The sequence below is a fragment of the Stenella coeruleoalba genome, assembly GCF_951394435.1.
Source record: "Stenella coeruleoalba genome assembly, chromosome: 13".
Lineage (NCBI taxonomy): Eukaryota > Metazoa > Chordata > Mammalia > Artiodactyla > Delphinidae > Stenella > Stenella coeruleoalba.
The window spans coordinates 64,919,139-64,934,389 of NC_137159.1; the positions used below are offsets into that span (position 1 = coordinate 64,919,139).

At 41.4% G+C, this 15,251-nt stretch overlaps 1 protein-coding gene across 1 annotated transcript in view; it reads left to right on the forward strand.

Annotated features, from left to right (window-relative positions):
- Window positions 1-3,291: 3,291 nt before the first annotated feature.
- The window catches only part of MEMO1 (mediator of cell motility 1), a 130,387-nt gene continuing 118,427 nt past the window's right edge, over window positions 3,292-15,251 (forward strand). The window contains exons 1-2 of the mRNA XM_079940721.1: window positions 3,292-3,440; window positions 4,135-4,212. Coding sequence (XP_079796847.1) covers window positions 4,152-4,212 — 61 coding nt within the window. The 5' untranslated portion in view covers window positions 3,292-3,440; window positions 4,135-4,151. The remainder of the gene's footprint in view (window positions 3,441-4,134; window positions 4,213-15,251) is intronic.

Sequence of the window (15,251 nt, forward strand, 5' to 3'; positions counted from 1 at the left end):
ATTGTAGCCAGGTATTTTCCTGGACTGGATTCCAGAAAGGCAGTAACAAATTGGAGGCCTGATACATATTGTCTAACTGTAGCAACAAGGGACAAAAGATGGAAGGTGTAAATGACTATCACTGAGAATCCACTTGTTTAAAATCTCTGGATTTAAAGAAGGAAAGTAATATAATAGTGGAAAATAGGTCACCAGAGCTAAAGGGGGCAATCAGTAATGAATCAGAATTTTCTTTTTAAGAAAACTCTTGTCAGCCTTTAAAAAAACTTCAAATCTTTTGACTCAGTTGTTTAATTTCTGGGAATCCTAAATAATATTAACAATAGGGAGACACAAGAGGGAAGACATATGGGAACCTATGTTTATGTATGACTGATTCACTTTGTTATAAAGCAGAAACTAACACACCATTGTAAAGCAATTATACCCCAATAAAGATGTTAAAAAAATATTAACAATAAATTTGGAAAAAGCTCTGTGTACAAAATTTACTCCAAAAATTTGGAAATGAACAAGTTTTCATCTTGTAAGAATCATTAACTATGTAAAGTACTTAGCCTAGTGTCAGGTGCATAGTAAGTGTTTAATAAATGTTACTTATTAAGTTTGGTTTCTAAAGAAGAAAAGAGCAAAGTCAACTGATACTAGGTTAGAGTACCAGTGTTAATTGAAATTAAAAGAGCATCTTTATACTAAACTCCCTTCTCTCAACCTTGACTTTTTCAAAACCTGGTGGTATCATTCTAGAATATTTTTCTGACAAAGGGCTTTTAGTAATTAGGGGGCTCCTCGAGGTGTCAGTTGTGGATAAGTAAAATCTAAAAATGGGCAATTTAATATTGCCATATAGGCTCCCAAAATCAAGCCTAATAAATTATTTAATAAATAATTTGGGTATAGGTAGTATATGTATATGGCACAAAATTCAAAAGATATACAAAGATGTACATTGGCTGTTACCAGTTTGTTTCCTTCTAGAAGTATGCCATGTATATGCAAGTGTGTGAGAATATAAGTACTTGTTTTTACACAAATGGTAGCATACTTTACACATTGTTCTGCAATTTGCCTTTTGCATTTTTTTGGGGTGGGCAGCTCTTTCCATGACAGTGATATAGCATCACCTTATTCTTTTTAATGGGTGCATATGTATGGGTATACCCTAATTTAACAAGTCTTATTGACAGACACTGTGGTTGTTTCTAGTCGTTTGCTAGTACAGACTGATGCAGTGACTATCCAACATGCTATTTCAGAAGATGTGTTATTAATGTTGGGCTCTGGGTGCCTTATTTGTTGAAGTCTGTGCTTCATAAGGACTCTCTGTTAATGAAGATTTCCTCCTTGCCTTTAACTTGGATGATGTTTATGGAGCGTCAAACCCAAATCCCTGGTGGATATAATGGAAATTTTTTTTTTTTTTTTGGCCGCACCACGCGGCACGTGGGATCTTAGTTCCCTCACTAGGGATTGAACCCACGCCCCCTTCAGTGGAAGCACGGAGTCTTAACCATTGGACCACCGGGGAAGTCCCTGGAAATTGTTAATAATAACATGGGAATTGTACAGTATTGCCAAACAGGCTTCTTCTAGGATATGAAGTATTTTGCATTATATGGATCTTCCTTAATTTAGGGGATGTGGGTGAGTAGTTTCAACATTTCTTTCAAGAGCACATCCTTGAATAAGGTAGCCAGAATAAAATGGACAGGAGGAGTAATGATGGGATATGTTAAGAGCATTCTAGAAATAGAAGATCCTCTAACCTTTCACTTTGCTTGGCATTGTGGTTTTGCTGAGTTTGATCAGTAAGAAAAATCCTTTGGGGAAAGAAGCCTCCAACTGAGCATTTTAATAGGGAGGAAGCTTAATTTTAGATTACATTACTAGTTTGGAATGAGACCTAGGATTGTTGCTAGGAGCAGAGGATAATGATAAAACATTTATAAAGAACAGCTTATAAATTGTTTTCATGATACTTAATGATTCTCACAGCAAGCCTGTGAGTTATATATGACTGCTGTTTGCATTTGACAGATGAGAAAACAGCATTGAAAAGGTTAAATTGCTAGATATCCATAATCACACAGCTGATGAGTGACATAGCAATCAACATTCTTACACCGTATCAACCATATCAACTATTTCCTTTTCTTGAAATTTACAATGAAAAGTTTACCATTTCATCAGGTATCACTGAGTTTTGCTTCTTCAGGAAGAGTACCAGGGAATCAGCTCCAGCCCTCCTTTTTGTTATCCCTAAATTGACTACTTGGCATGTCCTTTTTTTTTTTCCTGTGTAATAGCTTAATATTTGGGCAGGTTAGTGGTGAAGTGAGAGGGTTAAAAATTGAGTAAAGAACTATACAGAGTGGAGTTTTTTTTTTCCAGCTTAAAACCAGTGTATAAAAAGGTGTGAAAGTCAGAAGTGTTCCAGTAATTGACCAGGACTGGGATCTCATGCAAGATCCTTGAGCCTTAAAATTGAAAAGGTGAGAGGAGGGGTAGAAACTATATAGTACCTGAAAAAAAAAATCTATTATATGACACTAGGAAAACTTGAAAATTAAGCAGTCATTCGTTTGTTTTGGACTCTACCGGGGATCTGTTTAGTGTGAAATTCAGATATAACAATTTTTATGATTTTAACTCCAAGTCTTTCATTGAAGGTATGCAACTTTCTCTTACTCTCTTCCCAGTTTGGGAATGGTCTACTCCATGACATTTCCTTGGAGGTCCAAGATATTCTACTTTGCTGTGATTCTTGTATAATTTTAACGTAATTCTTTGTTCCTGACACGTGGGATTTAAAAGATAATGGAGGGTTGGAAATAATGTTTGTTGTATGACTACTCTATCAGGCTCTTTACATTTATTAACTCATAATCCTAGGGACACACCTTGAGTATTGTTATACCCATTTTATAGATGAGAATAACTGAGGCTAGCTATATCACACTGTAGTCTAGTTACGGAGTTAAGACATGCAATTACATAAATATAACTGTTTACAGTGTAAGAGCCATGATTAGACGGTAAGAGTGGCCCGGTGAAGCAAAAAGTAGCATTTGCAGGACCACAGGCACACTACCACATGCCTGCTTCTACAAATGAACTTCCCATCGTGGCCACAGACTTGCGTGCCTAGTAGTGAAACCTTGGGGGCGAGCATCCACTAAGGATTCCTGTGTGTGGCGGGGAAGACAGGGGACTTTCCACGTGGAAAGCCGCACCGTCTTGCCCTGGGTGCTCTGCGTTTAAGGAAGTTGGTTGGGGGAGGGGGCTTGCCCTGCGGCTGCGTCCTACTCCCCGCGCCCTCCCCCTCCCAGCCTCTGCTGCCGCTAAACCCCGGAGAGCGGACCGCGCACGTCGAGATTCCTCGGCGGGCCTGGCAGAGGCTGCTGGGCATGCTCAGTGGGCAGGACCCGTTAGAGTGGCGAGTAAGGAAGCGTTGGCTCTTCTCCGGGTCTGCCTTCCCCGGTTCAGGCCCCGGCCCTGGGCTTTTGTGTGCGCGGAGCAGCAGCCGCCGCTGGCTCCCCGCGGGGCCGCCCGACCCCAGATGCCGTGTGGCCTGTCCGGTGTCCGCCGTTAACCTCGCCGCGCGGCCGGAGGAGGAGCGGGGCGGGGCGGGGCCGGCGGGCCGGCAGCCGGGCGGGCAGGAGGGCCCCGCCGGGGGTGGGGGTGGGTGCGGGGAGTCCCGCGGGGGGTGGGGGGAGGGGGCGGGCGCGGAGTCACGGGGGTGGGGTCACCGGCGGTGGCTCCGGGAGGCCGACCGGTAGGGGAGGGGGCCGTGGGGGTGGCTCGGCGGAACCAGCCCCGGCTGGGGAGCAGCGGCGACTTTGGGGGCCGGGGCCAGGCTTTCCGGGCTTCGGTGAGGCCGCCGCGGGCCCCGTCTTCCGGCGGCCGCCCGAGTTTGAGGTGATTGTTGCCGCCGCCGCCGCCGCCACCGCCCCGGCTGCCATCTCCTCCTCCTCCCGGGCCGCCGCCTCCTCCTCTTCCTCCTCCTCCTGGGCCGGGCTGATCCCCTCCCCGCTGCCGCCTCCTCCTGGGCTGGGCCCGCGGTGTCTCGTCCCCTCGCGGAGCCGCTCCTGCCGCCGCCGCCGCCGCCTCCTCATTCATCCTCGTGCACCATAGGCGGCACAGGCACCAAGATGTCCAACCGAGTGGTCTGCCGGGAAGCCAGTCACGCCGGGAGCTGGTACACAGCCTCAGGTAGGGCCCCAGGCCGGCCGGCCCTTCCGCCGCCGCTGCCTGGCCCCGCGCCCGGCCGGCCGAGGTCGGCGGCCCGGCCCCGCGCGGCGGCGGGAGAGACGAGGGCGCTGACGGCCGCCGGCCGCGGACCGCGTGGGGAGGGAGCGGGCCGGAGGCTGGCCTCGCCGCCTTCCCACCCGGGCGGCATCCCGCCGGTCAGCCCGGGGTCGGCCTCCCTCACGCTCTGCCGGGAGTTGGGCGAGAGGGAGAGTTGCCGCCTCGGCAGCCTGCGCCCTCCCTCAGGACCAGGCTCGAGGAAAGAATGTGCTTCCCGACCGAGCCTACTTGTCGCCTCCTCCGGCTCCCGGGAAGCGGGCGGCCGGCCGCAGCCACCCCCCGGGGGGACGGTTAGCCCTGCGCCCTAGCCCTGCTTCCTCCGTGCGGAGCCGAGCGACCCTCCGCCCTCCAGCCGCGGGAGGGAAGCGCCTTCCTCCTTTCCCCTCCCCTCCCGTCCCCTCCCCTCCCCTCCCGTCCCTTCCCCTCCCATCTCCTCTCTTCGCCTCTCCTCCCCACGGCGCTCCGAGCGGCGCCCGCGACCCGGGGACTTCTTAGTCTCCCGGGGTGCACACGGGCTCTGCTCGCCCGCCTCCTGCCAGGCAGTCTTCTCCCGCTCCCCTTGGCAGTTCAGAACGAGAGGCCGCATTTCCCCCTCACCTTTCAGGTGCTCAGCCGTCTTGAGAGGAGTGAAGGGTAGTACTTTTTGACATTGCCAGACCAGAGGCAGGGTCTGGGCATGTTAGGTCTGTGAGGGGACGCCCCTTTCTGGGGTTTGCTGCTCTGTCTGTTGGGGGTAGGGTAGAAGTATTGCTAAGCAGAGGCTTGGGGTGGCCTCCTAGCTCTTTTGTCAGTGTTTTCATTGTTACTGTCATTCACGAAAGGGGCAGCTGGAGATGGCATCAGCACTTTTTCCTGAGCAGCCTCCCCAGTCTCCAGTCGCTTAACACCAAGCAGGTCCTGGAACTACTTAACGCGTTGGGTCAGGTTTTGAGCGAGTTTAGTCTTCTATCGACACTGTCCAAAAATACTTTACAGCTCTTTAGGTGAGAGAGTGTAGGGACTTTCGCTTTAATAAAGCTCTTGTTAGAACGACTGTTTTCTGGGATTATTTTCAGGAGTCACATTTCTGATAAGTTGACAAAATTCCACTGTGATTCCTGAATTTTCAGTCATTTGGTATTGGCTTATCAATACCTAGACCCAAATCTTTAGTGTGGGTCGGATCATGTTTCCCTTTGCAAATAGTTGGGTTGGATAGAGACATGGTTTGTGAGAAAACAAAGATTTGGAAGAAAATTCATTTCTCTGAGGTTGCTAAGCTCGCTCATTAAATACATGCTCTTTACTGACTCACTGAAGATTTGCTGTGTTAAGAAGACATAAAGGATTTGCAAGCCTAACAGGTAGCTATAGTTTTGCATTAAGCAGATGACTTTTAATGGTTATAGTGGCTTCCCTCATGGTTCCAAAGTGCTTCATAAACATTTCATCAGTTCTCACAACCTTAGCATGTCAGTTAAGCCTTTCTTGTTCAGCTTATGGGGATATGCCCAAGATTCTGTACAAACCAGTGGCAAAACAGGAATGGGAGTCCCTGGCTCCTGGTTTTGTCTTCCAATCAATGCATTATTACTATTAAAGTTATCAATGAATAATAGTCTTTTCAGGGTTGTGAGTCACTAAACTTTTTCTTCAATGTGTTTTGAAGAGATAAAAAGTCACAGTTTTCATTTTCATGGCCACTTTTTGGATAATTTATTTTGTTTTCTATACCTTTCAAAAGTGTTTTAAACTTTTGCACTGAAAATGTGGCCAGATGATTCTGCAGGAATTTTTATAGATTCTTGAACATTCTTTGCATAGTAAAATTAGGCATAGTTCACACTTCAGACTTGAAAAGACTTCTTCAGTAATCTCAAATATAAGAATCCTTTAATCCAGCTGAAAACATTCTGTGATTAAAACTATCAGTAGTGAACTAAAATGGACAACTTTCTTAAAATTTTAAAATATATTCTTATTTCCCTAAATTCTGAATGAAATCAGTAATGCAATTTTGGAATGTGAATTGTCATGGAGAACCTTATTGTTAAAAAAAAAAATTCAGACCATGTGTGGTGTGTGTGTGTGTGTGTGTGTGTGTGTGTGTGAGAGAGAGAGAGAGAGAGAGAGAGAGAGAGGGAGAGAGAGAGAGACTTTTAAACTTGAGTAATAATTAGGGTGAATTTAAAGCAATTTAGGGGAATTCTCTGGCGGTCCAGTGGTTAGGACTCTGTGCTTTCACTGCTGAGGGCGTGGGTTCAAATCCCTGCTCAGGGAAATGAGATCTCGCAAGCCATGCATCGCTGCCAAATTTAAAAGAAAAAAAAAAGGCAATTTAGTTATAAAAGCTGATTTCATATTTTAAAAATGAATAAAAATATACATAAGTAAATTTTGACTTGATCTAGTGACTTCTAGACCCCATTGTATCTAGATTGATAACATTGACCATTGGAAAAATTTTACTTGTATTATTATTGTTCCCTTAAACTAGGCCTAAAAACATGTAGTAGGAGAGAGACAGATGTGCTTTTGGATTGTCATTCTGTAATTCTGCAGCATTCAGATTGTGTCCATAGAATTAAAGTGCTCAATTACTGATAAAATGGTGAGATAACATTTGCTTCAGTTATATAGCTAGTTCAGAAAAAAAAAAGTGTGTATACATATATGTGTTATATATCTACATACACACCTTCGTTTTTATTTACCCCTTGTTATATGCTAGATCCTTTGATAAAAGTATCAAGTATTCCCTGCCCTCCAAGAAGATATTGGAGGATAAATTCACCCTAATTATTACTCAAGTTTAAAAGTCTCTCTCTGAAGTGTAGTAACTCAAGACAAAAAATAAATATCAGATAAATTGAGGCAGTGCTTTTAGGAGTTTGGACGAGGGTGGAATCACTTCAAAGGATTTGAATTATGCTTTGAAGGAAGGGTATTTGAGTAGATTTGAAAAGGGAGAAAGTACATTGGGGAACACCACAAAGATACAGAGGCAGGTAAGCGAAAGTAGGCCAATTTAATAAGAATGGAAGGTTCTCACGGGGTGTAGTTCACGAGTCTGGTTGGAGCTAGAGTGTAGATGCCTGTGAATGCTATGCATCATAGGGATTTAACTTATGCAGTAGGTAATCAGGACCAGTGCAGAAGTTTCTGAGTAGGGCACTGATATGCAAGTAGCATTTTAGGAAAATTAATCTCATAGGAAGGTTAATCCTTGCTTCTTTATGGGTATACAGCAGGGATCAGCAAACTCACTATGTCTGCAGTCCAAATCCAGCCTGTGGCCTTTTTTTTTTTTTTTTGTGGTAAAGTCCACTAACAGAATGGTTTTTAATTTTTTTAAAAATTTATTTATTTAATTTATTTTATTTTTGGCTGCGTTGGGTCTTCGCTGCTGCGAGTGGGCTTTCCCTAGTTGCGGCGAGCGGGCCTCTCATTGCAGTGGCTTCTCTTGTTGCGGAGCACAGCCTCTAGGCGTGTGGGCTTCAGTAGTTTTGGCACATGGACTTAGTTGCTCCATGGCACATGAGATCTTCCCAGACCAGGGCTTGAACCCGTGTCCCCTGCATTGGCAGGCGGATTCTTAACCACCACGCCACCAGGGAAGTCCGGTTTTTAATTGTTGAAGGGTTTAAAAAACAAACAAGAACCAAGAAGTGAAATAGAGTCTGTATGTGGCCTGTAAAGTCTAAAGTATTTACTATTTATTTGGGCCTTTACAGAAAAAAATTGTCAACCCATAGTATATATTTGTGGTTCTCAAAATGTGGTCTCTAGATCAGCGGCATAATGTGTCTGTACTTTTTCCAGATTTGCTATATCTTTCATTTCATTATTTCAGCCCTTATGATCTTCTGTCTGGACAGTTATAACTGCCTCCTAACTGTCCTTCTTTCTGCCAACTTTATTCCCTTTAAGTCCATCCTCTGCATTGCTCCCTGAATAATCTATCTGACCACATAATTTCTTTGCATAAATCTCACTGACCCATCTTTCCTGTTGGATAAGGTCTAAGTCTCTTCATGACTTGGCATCTTCCTATCTCTTTGGCCACTTCCCCCAACCCCATCCCAGTTCTCCCTTTTACTACGCTTCAGCAACTGTCTAGCAGCTGTTCATTGTTTCTTTAAATACACTGTGCTGTTTCTTATCACTGTGTTTTTATTCAAGCTGTTTCCTGTGTTGGAATGCACTTTGCCAGGATAACTCCTTCTCATCTTTTAAGGACTCAGGTGTTAACACCTCCTAGAAGCCTACCCTGATGCCTTACCTACCCCTGGCTGTTCCTTTGTGTTCCCATAATATCCTGTGTGTATCTCTATATATTTACCTTGTTATCTGTGTATGTGGTCTTCTATAAGATTATGAACTCCTAGAAGACAGGGACTATGTCTTACTAATTTTTTTGTACCCCACGTTCTCAGCAAGCACAGGTTTTGTACATAAATTTAATAAGTATCTGAACGAGTGAACATTAAAGGGCTTAGCATATAGTACATATGGACAGAGATATTGACATTTAAATCCCTAAGAACATGGCGGGTGATATAAGACCATTGCTAGTTAAGTCTCTGAGCGTAGTATAGGTGAAGAATCTTGGTGGTAGGAAAAGATTAGAAATCATGATTCACTAGTTGGGGACCTTATTTAATGTAAGATTTTTAAAGAAGTACGACATGCATATAGAAAAGTGTACAGCTAGATGAAGTTTCACAAAATAGGCGTGTCATTGTAACTAGCACCCAGCTCAATAAACATCAGTAGTGGAATTCCCAACTCACACTGTATTCCTTGTATTCTAACACCATAGAAAAGTTTTGTCTGTTTTTGAACTCTGTATAAGTGAAATCATATAGAATAACTTGTTTGAGCTTCTTTTGCTCAACATTACATTTATGAGATTAATCCATGTTATACTGTGGTTTGTTTATTCTTGTTGTTGTGTTCTATTCTGTGAATAAACCACAGTTTTTCCATTCTACTATTAATGGACATTTTTGTTATTTACAGTTTTGCTGCTTTGAACATTTTTGTACTCTTTTTCCTGATGAATGTATATATGCATTTTTGTTGGGTATGTACCTTAAGTGGAATTATTAGGTCATGGTTATGGCTATGGTATGTTCATTTTTAGTAGATTTTGCTGAAGTTTTGCCAAGTGGTTTTACAAACTTATACTCCCACCAGAAGTATATGAGAGAATTCCAGTTGTTCCACATGTTTGTCAACACTTGGTATTGTCAGTCTTTTTATTTTTAGTTTTTCTTGAAGGGTGTGTAGTGGTATTGCATTGTAGTTTTGATTTTATTTTCCGATGACTAATGAAGTTGAGCACCTTTTCATATTAGGGGCCCCATGTTTATTAGTCATTTGGACCTCTGCTTTTGTGAAGTGTCTGTCAAGTCTTTAGCCCTTTTTATACTAGAGTATTTACTTTTTTCATATTGATTTGTAGTTCTTTATATATTCTGGATATAGTCCTTTTAGGTATATGTATTGCAGATACCTTCTACTCTGTAGCTTTTTCAGGATCTTGGTATCTTGGTGAGTCAAAGTTCTTAATTTTAAAGAAGTCCAGTTTATCAGCTGATTAGTATTCTTCTGTTTCCGTTTATGAAATCTCTACCTACCTCAGTGTCATGAAACTAACTTTCCTATGTTTTCTTTTAAAAGCTTTATTTTTTCACCTTTCATATTAAGGTCAATAATTCATCTGGTTGATAGCTGTATCTGTATGGTTGTGGTACATTACATAAATTTATTTTGAAATAAATGTACATATAGAAAAAGTATAAATGGGTGTACAAAATGGGTGTACACTTTGATGAATATCCACAAATATACTCTGTGTAACTATCCCCTAGCTCAAGAAATAGAACGTTTTCACCATCTCAGAGGGATATATCACATTTTAATGTTTTCTGAAATTGCTATGTTTTATATCTTAAGTGTATATTTAATGTGGGAGGTTCCCCCCCACTCCCACCCCCCCGGAAAGTGGTTGTTATACCTTATAATTACTAGTGTCATAGAAGTGAGGAAATATATCAGAGTCTAATGATTTCATAAAGCATTCTTGAACTGTTTGTATGGTATATATCTTAGTAGCAGTTTTATTTTTTAAGTTCTTTTAATTCTTTCTGTCATATTTCTAAATATATTTAATAAAATTATATCAGGGTTCTATAATTGGAAAACCACAACTTTTTTTTTTTTTGGCATGTACCTTGAGTTCTAGAGTGTCAAAATATATCTTGGTGTGTGAGAAATTAAAAAACTGATACAAATATTCTCCTTTGAAGAGAAAATACTATATAATATTTAGTTTTGAAATGAACTTTTTTAGGTTACTAAATATGGTTTTCTGTATGATGATGTTTGCGTCTCATCCTATTATTTAACCTTGGAGAAAGGCAAGAAGGAAAGAACAAATTTAATAGGTAAACTTGAGATTATTGCTTGATTACCTCTTTCTCACTTTCCTTCTTATCCTTTCACATGCAATTTCCAAGTCAAAAATCATCTTGCCTACCTCCATAGTGTAGTTTATATTATCTACTTTTGGGTTTTTGTCCATTTTAAAGAAGGTCAAGACAACAAGTAAAAATGTCATTTGTTAAGTGTATTCTGTAGTTACATTACATTTATGTCTGTATACCCTCTAATTTTCAAAAGGCTGCTACAAGGTTGGTATATTCTCCATTTATGGATGTGGAAACAATGACTCAGAGAGGTTGAGTAACTTGCTTAAGGTATAGTAAGTAAGTGGAAGAGCCAGTCTGACTCCAAAACTAGAGTTAAATGTTAGGGGCAGGGAGGTATGATGAGATATGCTGCCCCAAACACTGAACTTTTCTGTTCCATTCAGGTTTTTCCCAAACTACAATATAGACATTTAACTGACACTTATGTATCATTTATGGTTTATAAAGCATTTTCTCATACATTTTTGACTTTCACAATAATCTTATGATTACAGGATAGATAAGGCAGGCAGGTCTTTAATCCATCCCCACCTTTCTATTTTATTGATGAGAAACTAAGACTTGAAGGAGGCTAAATTGCCTGAGTCATACTACTAGTAAATGGTAGAGCTAGAATTTGAACCTAGGACTTATAGCTGAAGCCTAGTGTTCTATTTATAGTGATGCCAGAGTAAGTAAGAAGTTGAACTATTTGGAATCAGTAAGCACCTCTATAAGTGTCAGGTTAAATATATTATAAAATAATAAAAGCATAACTAAAAGCACTTAAGAATATTGAATATTGTTCTTATGGTATAAATAGACAAAGGAATTGGTATATTTTAATTACTCTAGTCCTAGGATTTGAATTGGGCCTATCAAAACTTGACACTTCTGCGGAGGCTTTATTTAACTTTCCATCATTCAGTATTGGACAAACTCAGTTCTGTGTGAAAGGTACTGCTCTAGGGACTAGGTGCATAGCAGGAGATGAAAACAGACAAAAATCTCTAGAGTTTATATTCTAGTTGGGAGAGACAGACTATAAATACGGTAAGTAAGTAGAACACATAGTATGTTAGATAGAGGAAAATGCTATGGAGAATTATAAAGCAAATAAAGTGGAGCTGGTGCATAAGGAATGTTAAAGAATGGGAGAATTTTATTTATTTTTATTAAAAAATATTTATTTGTTTAATTATTTATTTGGGTGCGCTGGGTCTTAGTTGTGGCATGTGGGACCTGCGTTGCGGCATGTGGGACCTTCGTTGCAGCATGCAGGATCTTCAGTTGCAGCATACGGGATCTTCATTTGCAGCATGCGAACTCTTAGTTGCGGCATGTGGGATCTAGTTCCCTGACCAGGGATCGAATCTGGGCCCCCTGCATTGGGAGCGCAGAGTCTTAGCCACTGGACCACCAGGGAAGTCCCCAAGAATGGGAGAAATTTTAAATGGCAAGGACAGGGTAGATGTCACTGAACTGACATTTGAGTGAAGACTTGAAGTAGGTGAAAGAACAAGCCTTGCATTCTAGGTAATTTTAGGGGTTAGGGGCTAGATAGTTTTAGGTCGAGGTTACAGCAAGTTTAAAGGTCCTGTGGCTAGAGCAGGCCTGGAGTATTTGAGGAATGCAAGAAGGTTATTGCAACTGGAATGAAGTGACATGGGGCAGAGTAGTTTGACATGAGGTTAAGAGGAAAATAAATAGCTGGAGCAGAGGCACAAAAGTGTTGTGGTCAGATGACATTAGGTCTGGAAGACCATTGTAAGGACCTTTACTTGAGTGAGATAGCCATTGGAAAGTTTTGAGCAGTTGGTGACATGATCTATTATAGTTTAGACTTACTAGAACCACTTGACTGCCATGTTCAGAGTAGACTACAGTTGGGGAGTGGTGAAGGCAGTGGCAAGGGCTGAACCAACAGTTAAGAGGAAAGTAGCAATCCAAGTTACAGATGATGGCTTGGATTGAGTAATAGCTGTGGAAGTGGGTAAGAAGTGGTTCATTACTGGGTGTATTTTGAAGGTAGAGTCCAAAGGATTTGCTGATATACTTGGAGTGGAGTGTGAGAGAAAGAGAGGAGTCATGGATATTTCTTAAGGTTTATCCCTGAGATTGCAATAATGGAGTTGCTATTATCTGAGAAAGGGAAGACTTAAGAGAAACAGCTTTGGAGGGGGAAGGTTAGGAGCTCAATTTTGGTTTGTTAAGTTTGAGATGTTTACTGTATAGTTAAGTGGATACATGAGTCTGGAGTTTAGGGGAGAGGCCTAGGGTGGAGCTTTAAAATTGGGAATTATCATTATGTAGATAACATTTAAAGCCAAGTGTCTGGATGAAATCACCATAGGAATCAGAGTAGCCAGAAAAAAGGGGCTTGTGAGTGAGCTTGGAACATTTCCAACTTGAAGAGGTTGAAGAGGTGAGGGATATCATGTAAGGAAGATAGATTAAGCTTCTCATGAGGAAAAGAACGAGATGTCCTGGGAGCCAAGTAGGGAAAATGCTTTAAGGCATCTCAACACAATTTATGTAGATTTTTCTGGGCTTTCTTTCTTTGACAAACACATTTAATCTGGTCTAAGCCACTCTGGTCTTAGCCATCTCTTATGCTGCTGCCAGAGCTTCCTAACTGGTTGCCTAGTTTCCATTCTGTTCTTTACACAGCAGCCTCAGAGCTCTTTTAAAAATGTAAATAAGATAATATTCTTTTCTCAAAATCCTATCATACTTAAAATCACACTTAAAAATCCTTGCCAAGGCTTAGAAGGTTTTATATGCTTTGACCTCTGCCTAACTTTCTGATTTCATCTTCTACCACTTGTCCTTTACCTTATGTTGTTCCAGCCATTCTGGCCCCCTTGCTGTTCCCCAAATATGTCAAGCTTATTCCTGCCTTAGGACTTTTGTGTGCACTTCATAACATTGATTAATCCTGGATTGGTAGTCAAGGAAAAGGTATATTTATTGACTCTCTTATTTCCTTAGTCACAACCAGGAGAACAATTAGGGAGAGATGTTGAGAATGAATGGGATAGGTTTTCCCAAAGTGTTCTGAGAAACAGTCCCTGGAGATGCCTTTGCAGAAAGGGTTTATGGTCAAATAAGTTTAGGAAATGTTGCATCTGTTTTTCTCCATTGGGCCCAGACAACTAACAAGAGACTTGTTTTATGGCTTATTACATGGTCTGTCTTGGTGAGTGTTCTGTGTCTGTTTGAAAATAATGTATGTTTTCTGTCATTGTGGGGTAGATTGCTCTCTAAATGTTAATTAGGTTAAATTGGGTTATTTAAATCTCTACATTCCTATTGATTTTCCTTTTTTTCCTGTCAGTTCCTGAGAGCAGTTTTGAAATTTCCAACTGTGATTCTGGATTTGTCTGTTTTTTCTTTTAGTTTTGTTGATTTGTTGTTTCAAGTTTTTTGAATTTCTGTTATTTGATATACCTGTTGGGATTATATTTTGTTGATGAATTGACTATCACAGTGTATGTTCTTCTTTATATCTGGTAATATTTTTTGCTCTGAAGTGTTCCTTGTTTTGTATTAATGAAGCCAATCCAACTTTCTCATGGTTAATATTTATATGGTATATTCTTTTCCATATGTGTCAGCGTCACCAAGACCACCTTCAGGTTTGATGATTTGTTAGAAGGATCAGAGCTGTTATACTTACAGACGGGGTTTATTACAGAGAAAGAATACAGGTTAAAATGAGGGAAAGGTGCATACAGTACAGTGGAGTGCAGGAGAGACCAAGTGTGAGAGTCCAGTTGTTCCCTTAGTGACGCGTGACAACAAGTGTGCAGTATTGCCAACCAGGGAAGCTCAGCTAGGCCTTGGTACCCCGGGTTTTTCTTGGGAGCTGGTCATGTAGGCATGGAGCAAGCTTGTGACTGACCTTAGCTACTCAGTCTCCAGCCCTCCTCTCTCCTGCAGAGGTCACAGTGTGGCCCAGGGTAGCAGGAGAACAAAAAGAAGAGTTCACCATAAATCACATTGTAGCATAAACTATTTGGCAAGGCCCCAGCTATACAAAGACACTTAAAAAAATTGTGGTAGAATATATATAACAAAATTTACTGTTTTACCAATTTCTGAATGTACACTTCTCTGGCATGAGTACATTTGTATTATTTATTGGGGTGGCCAAAAAGTTCATTTGGGTTTTTTCCGTAAGATGTTACAGAATGAACTTTTTGGCCAATCCAATACAACCGTCTCCAGCATCCATCTCTAGAGTGTTTTCATCTGTTCCAACTGAAACTTTGCACCCATTAAACACTTAACTCCCTACTGACTCCTTCCTCCAGCTTTGGCAACCACTCTTCTCCTTTCTTTATGATTTCACCTATCTTAGGTACCACATTTAGGTGGATTCATACAATATTTGTCCTTTTATGTCTGGCTTATTTCACTTAGCGTGTTTTCAGAGTTCATTTATGTTGTAGCATGTATCAGAATTCCTTTTTAAAGCTGAATAAT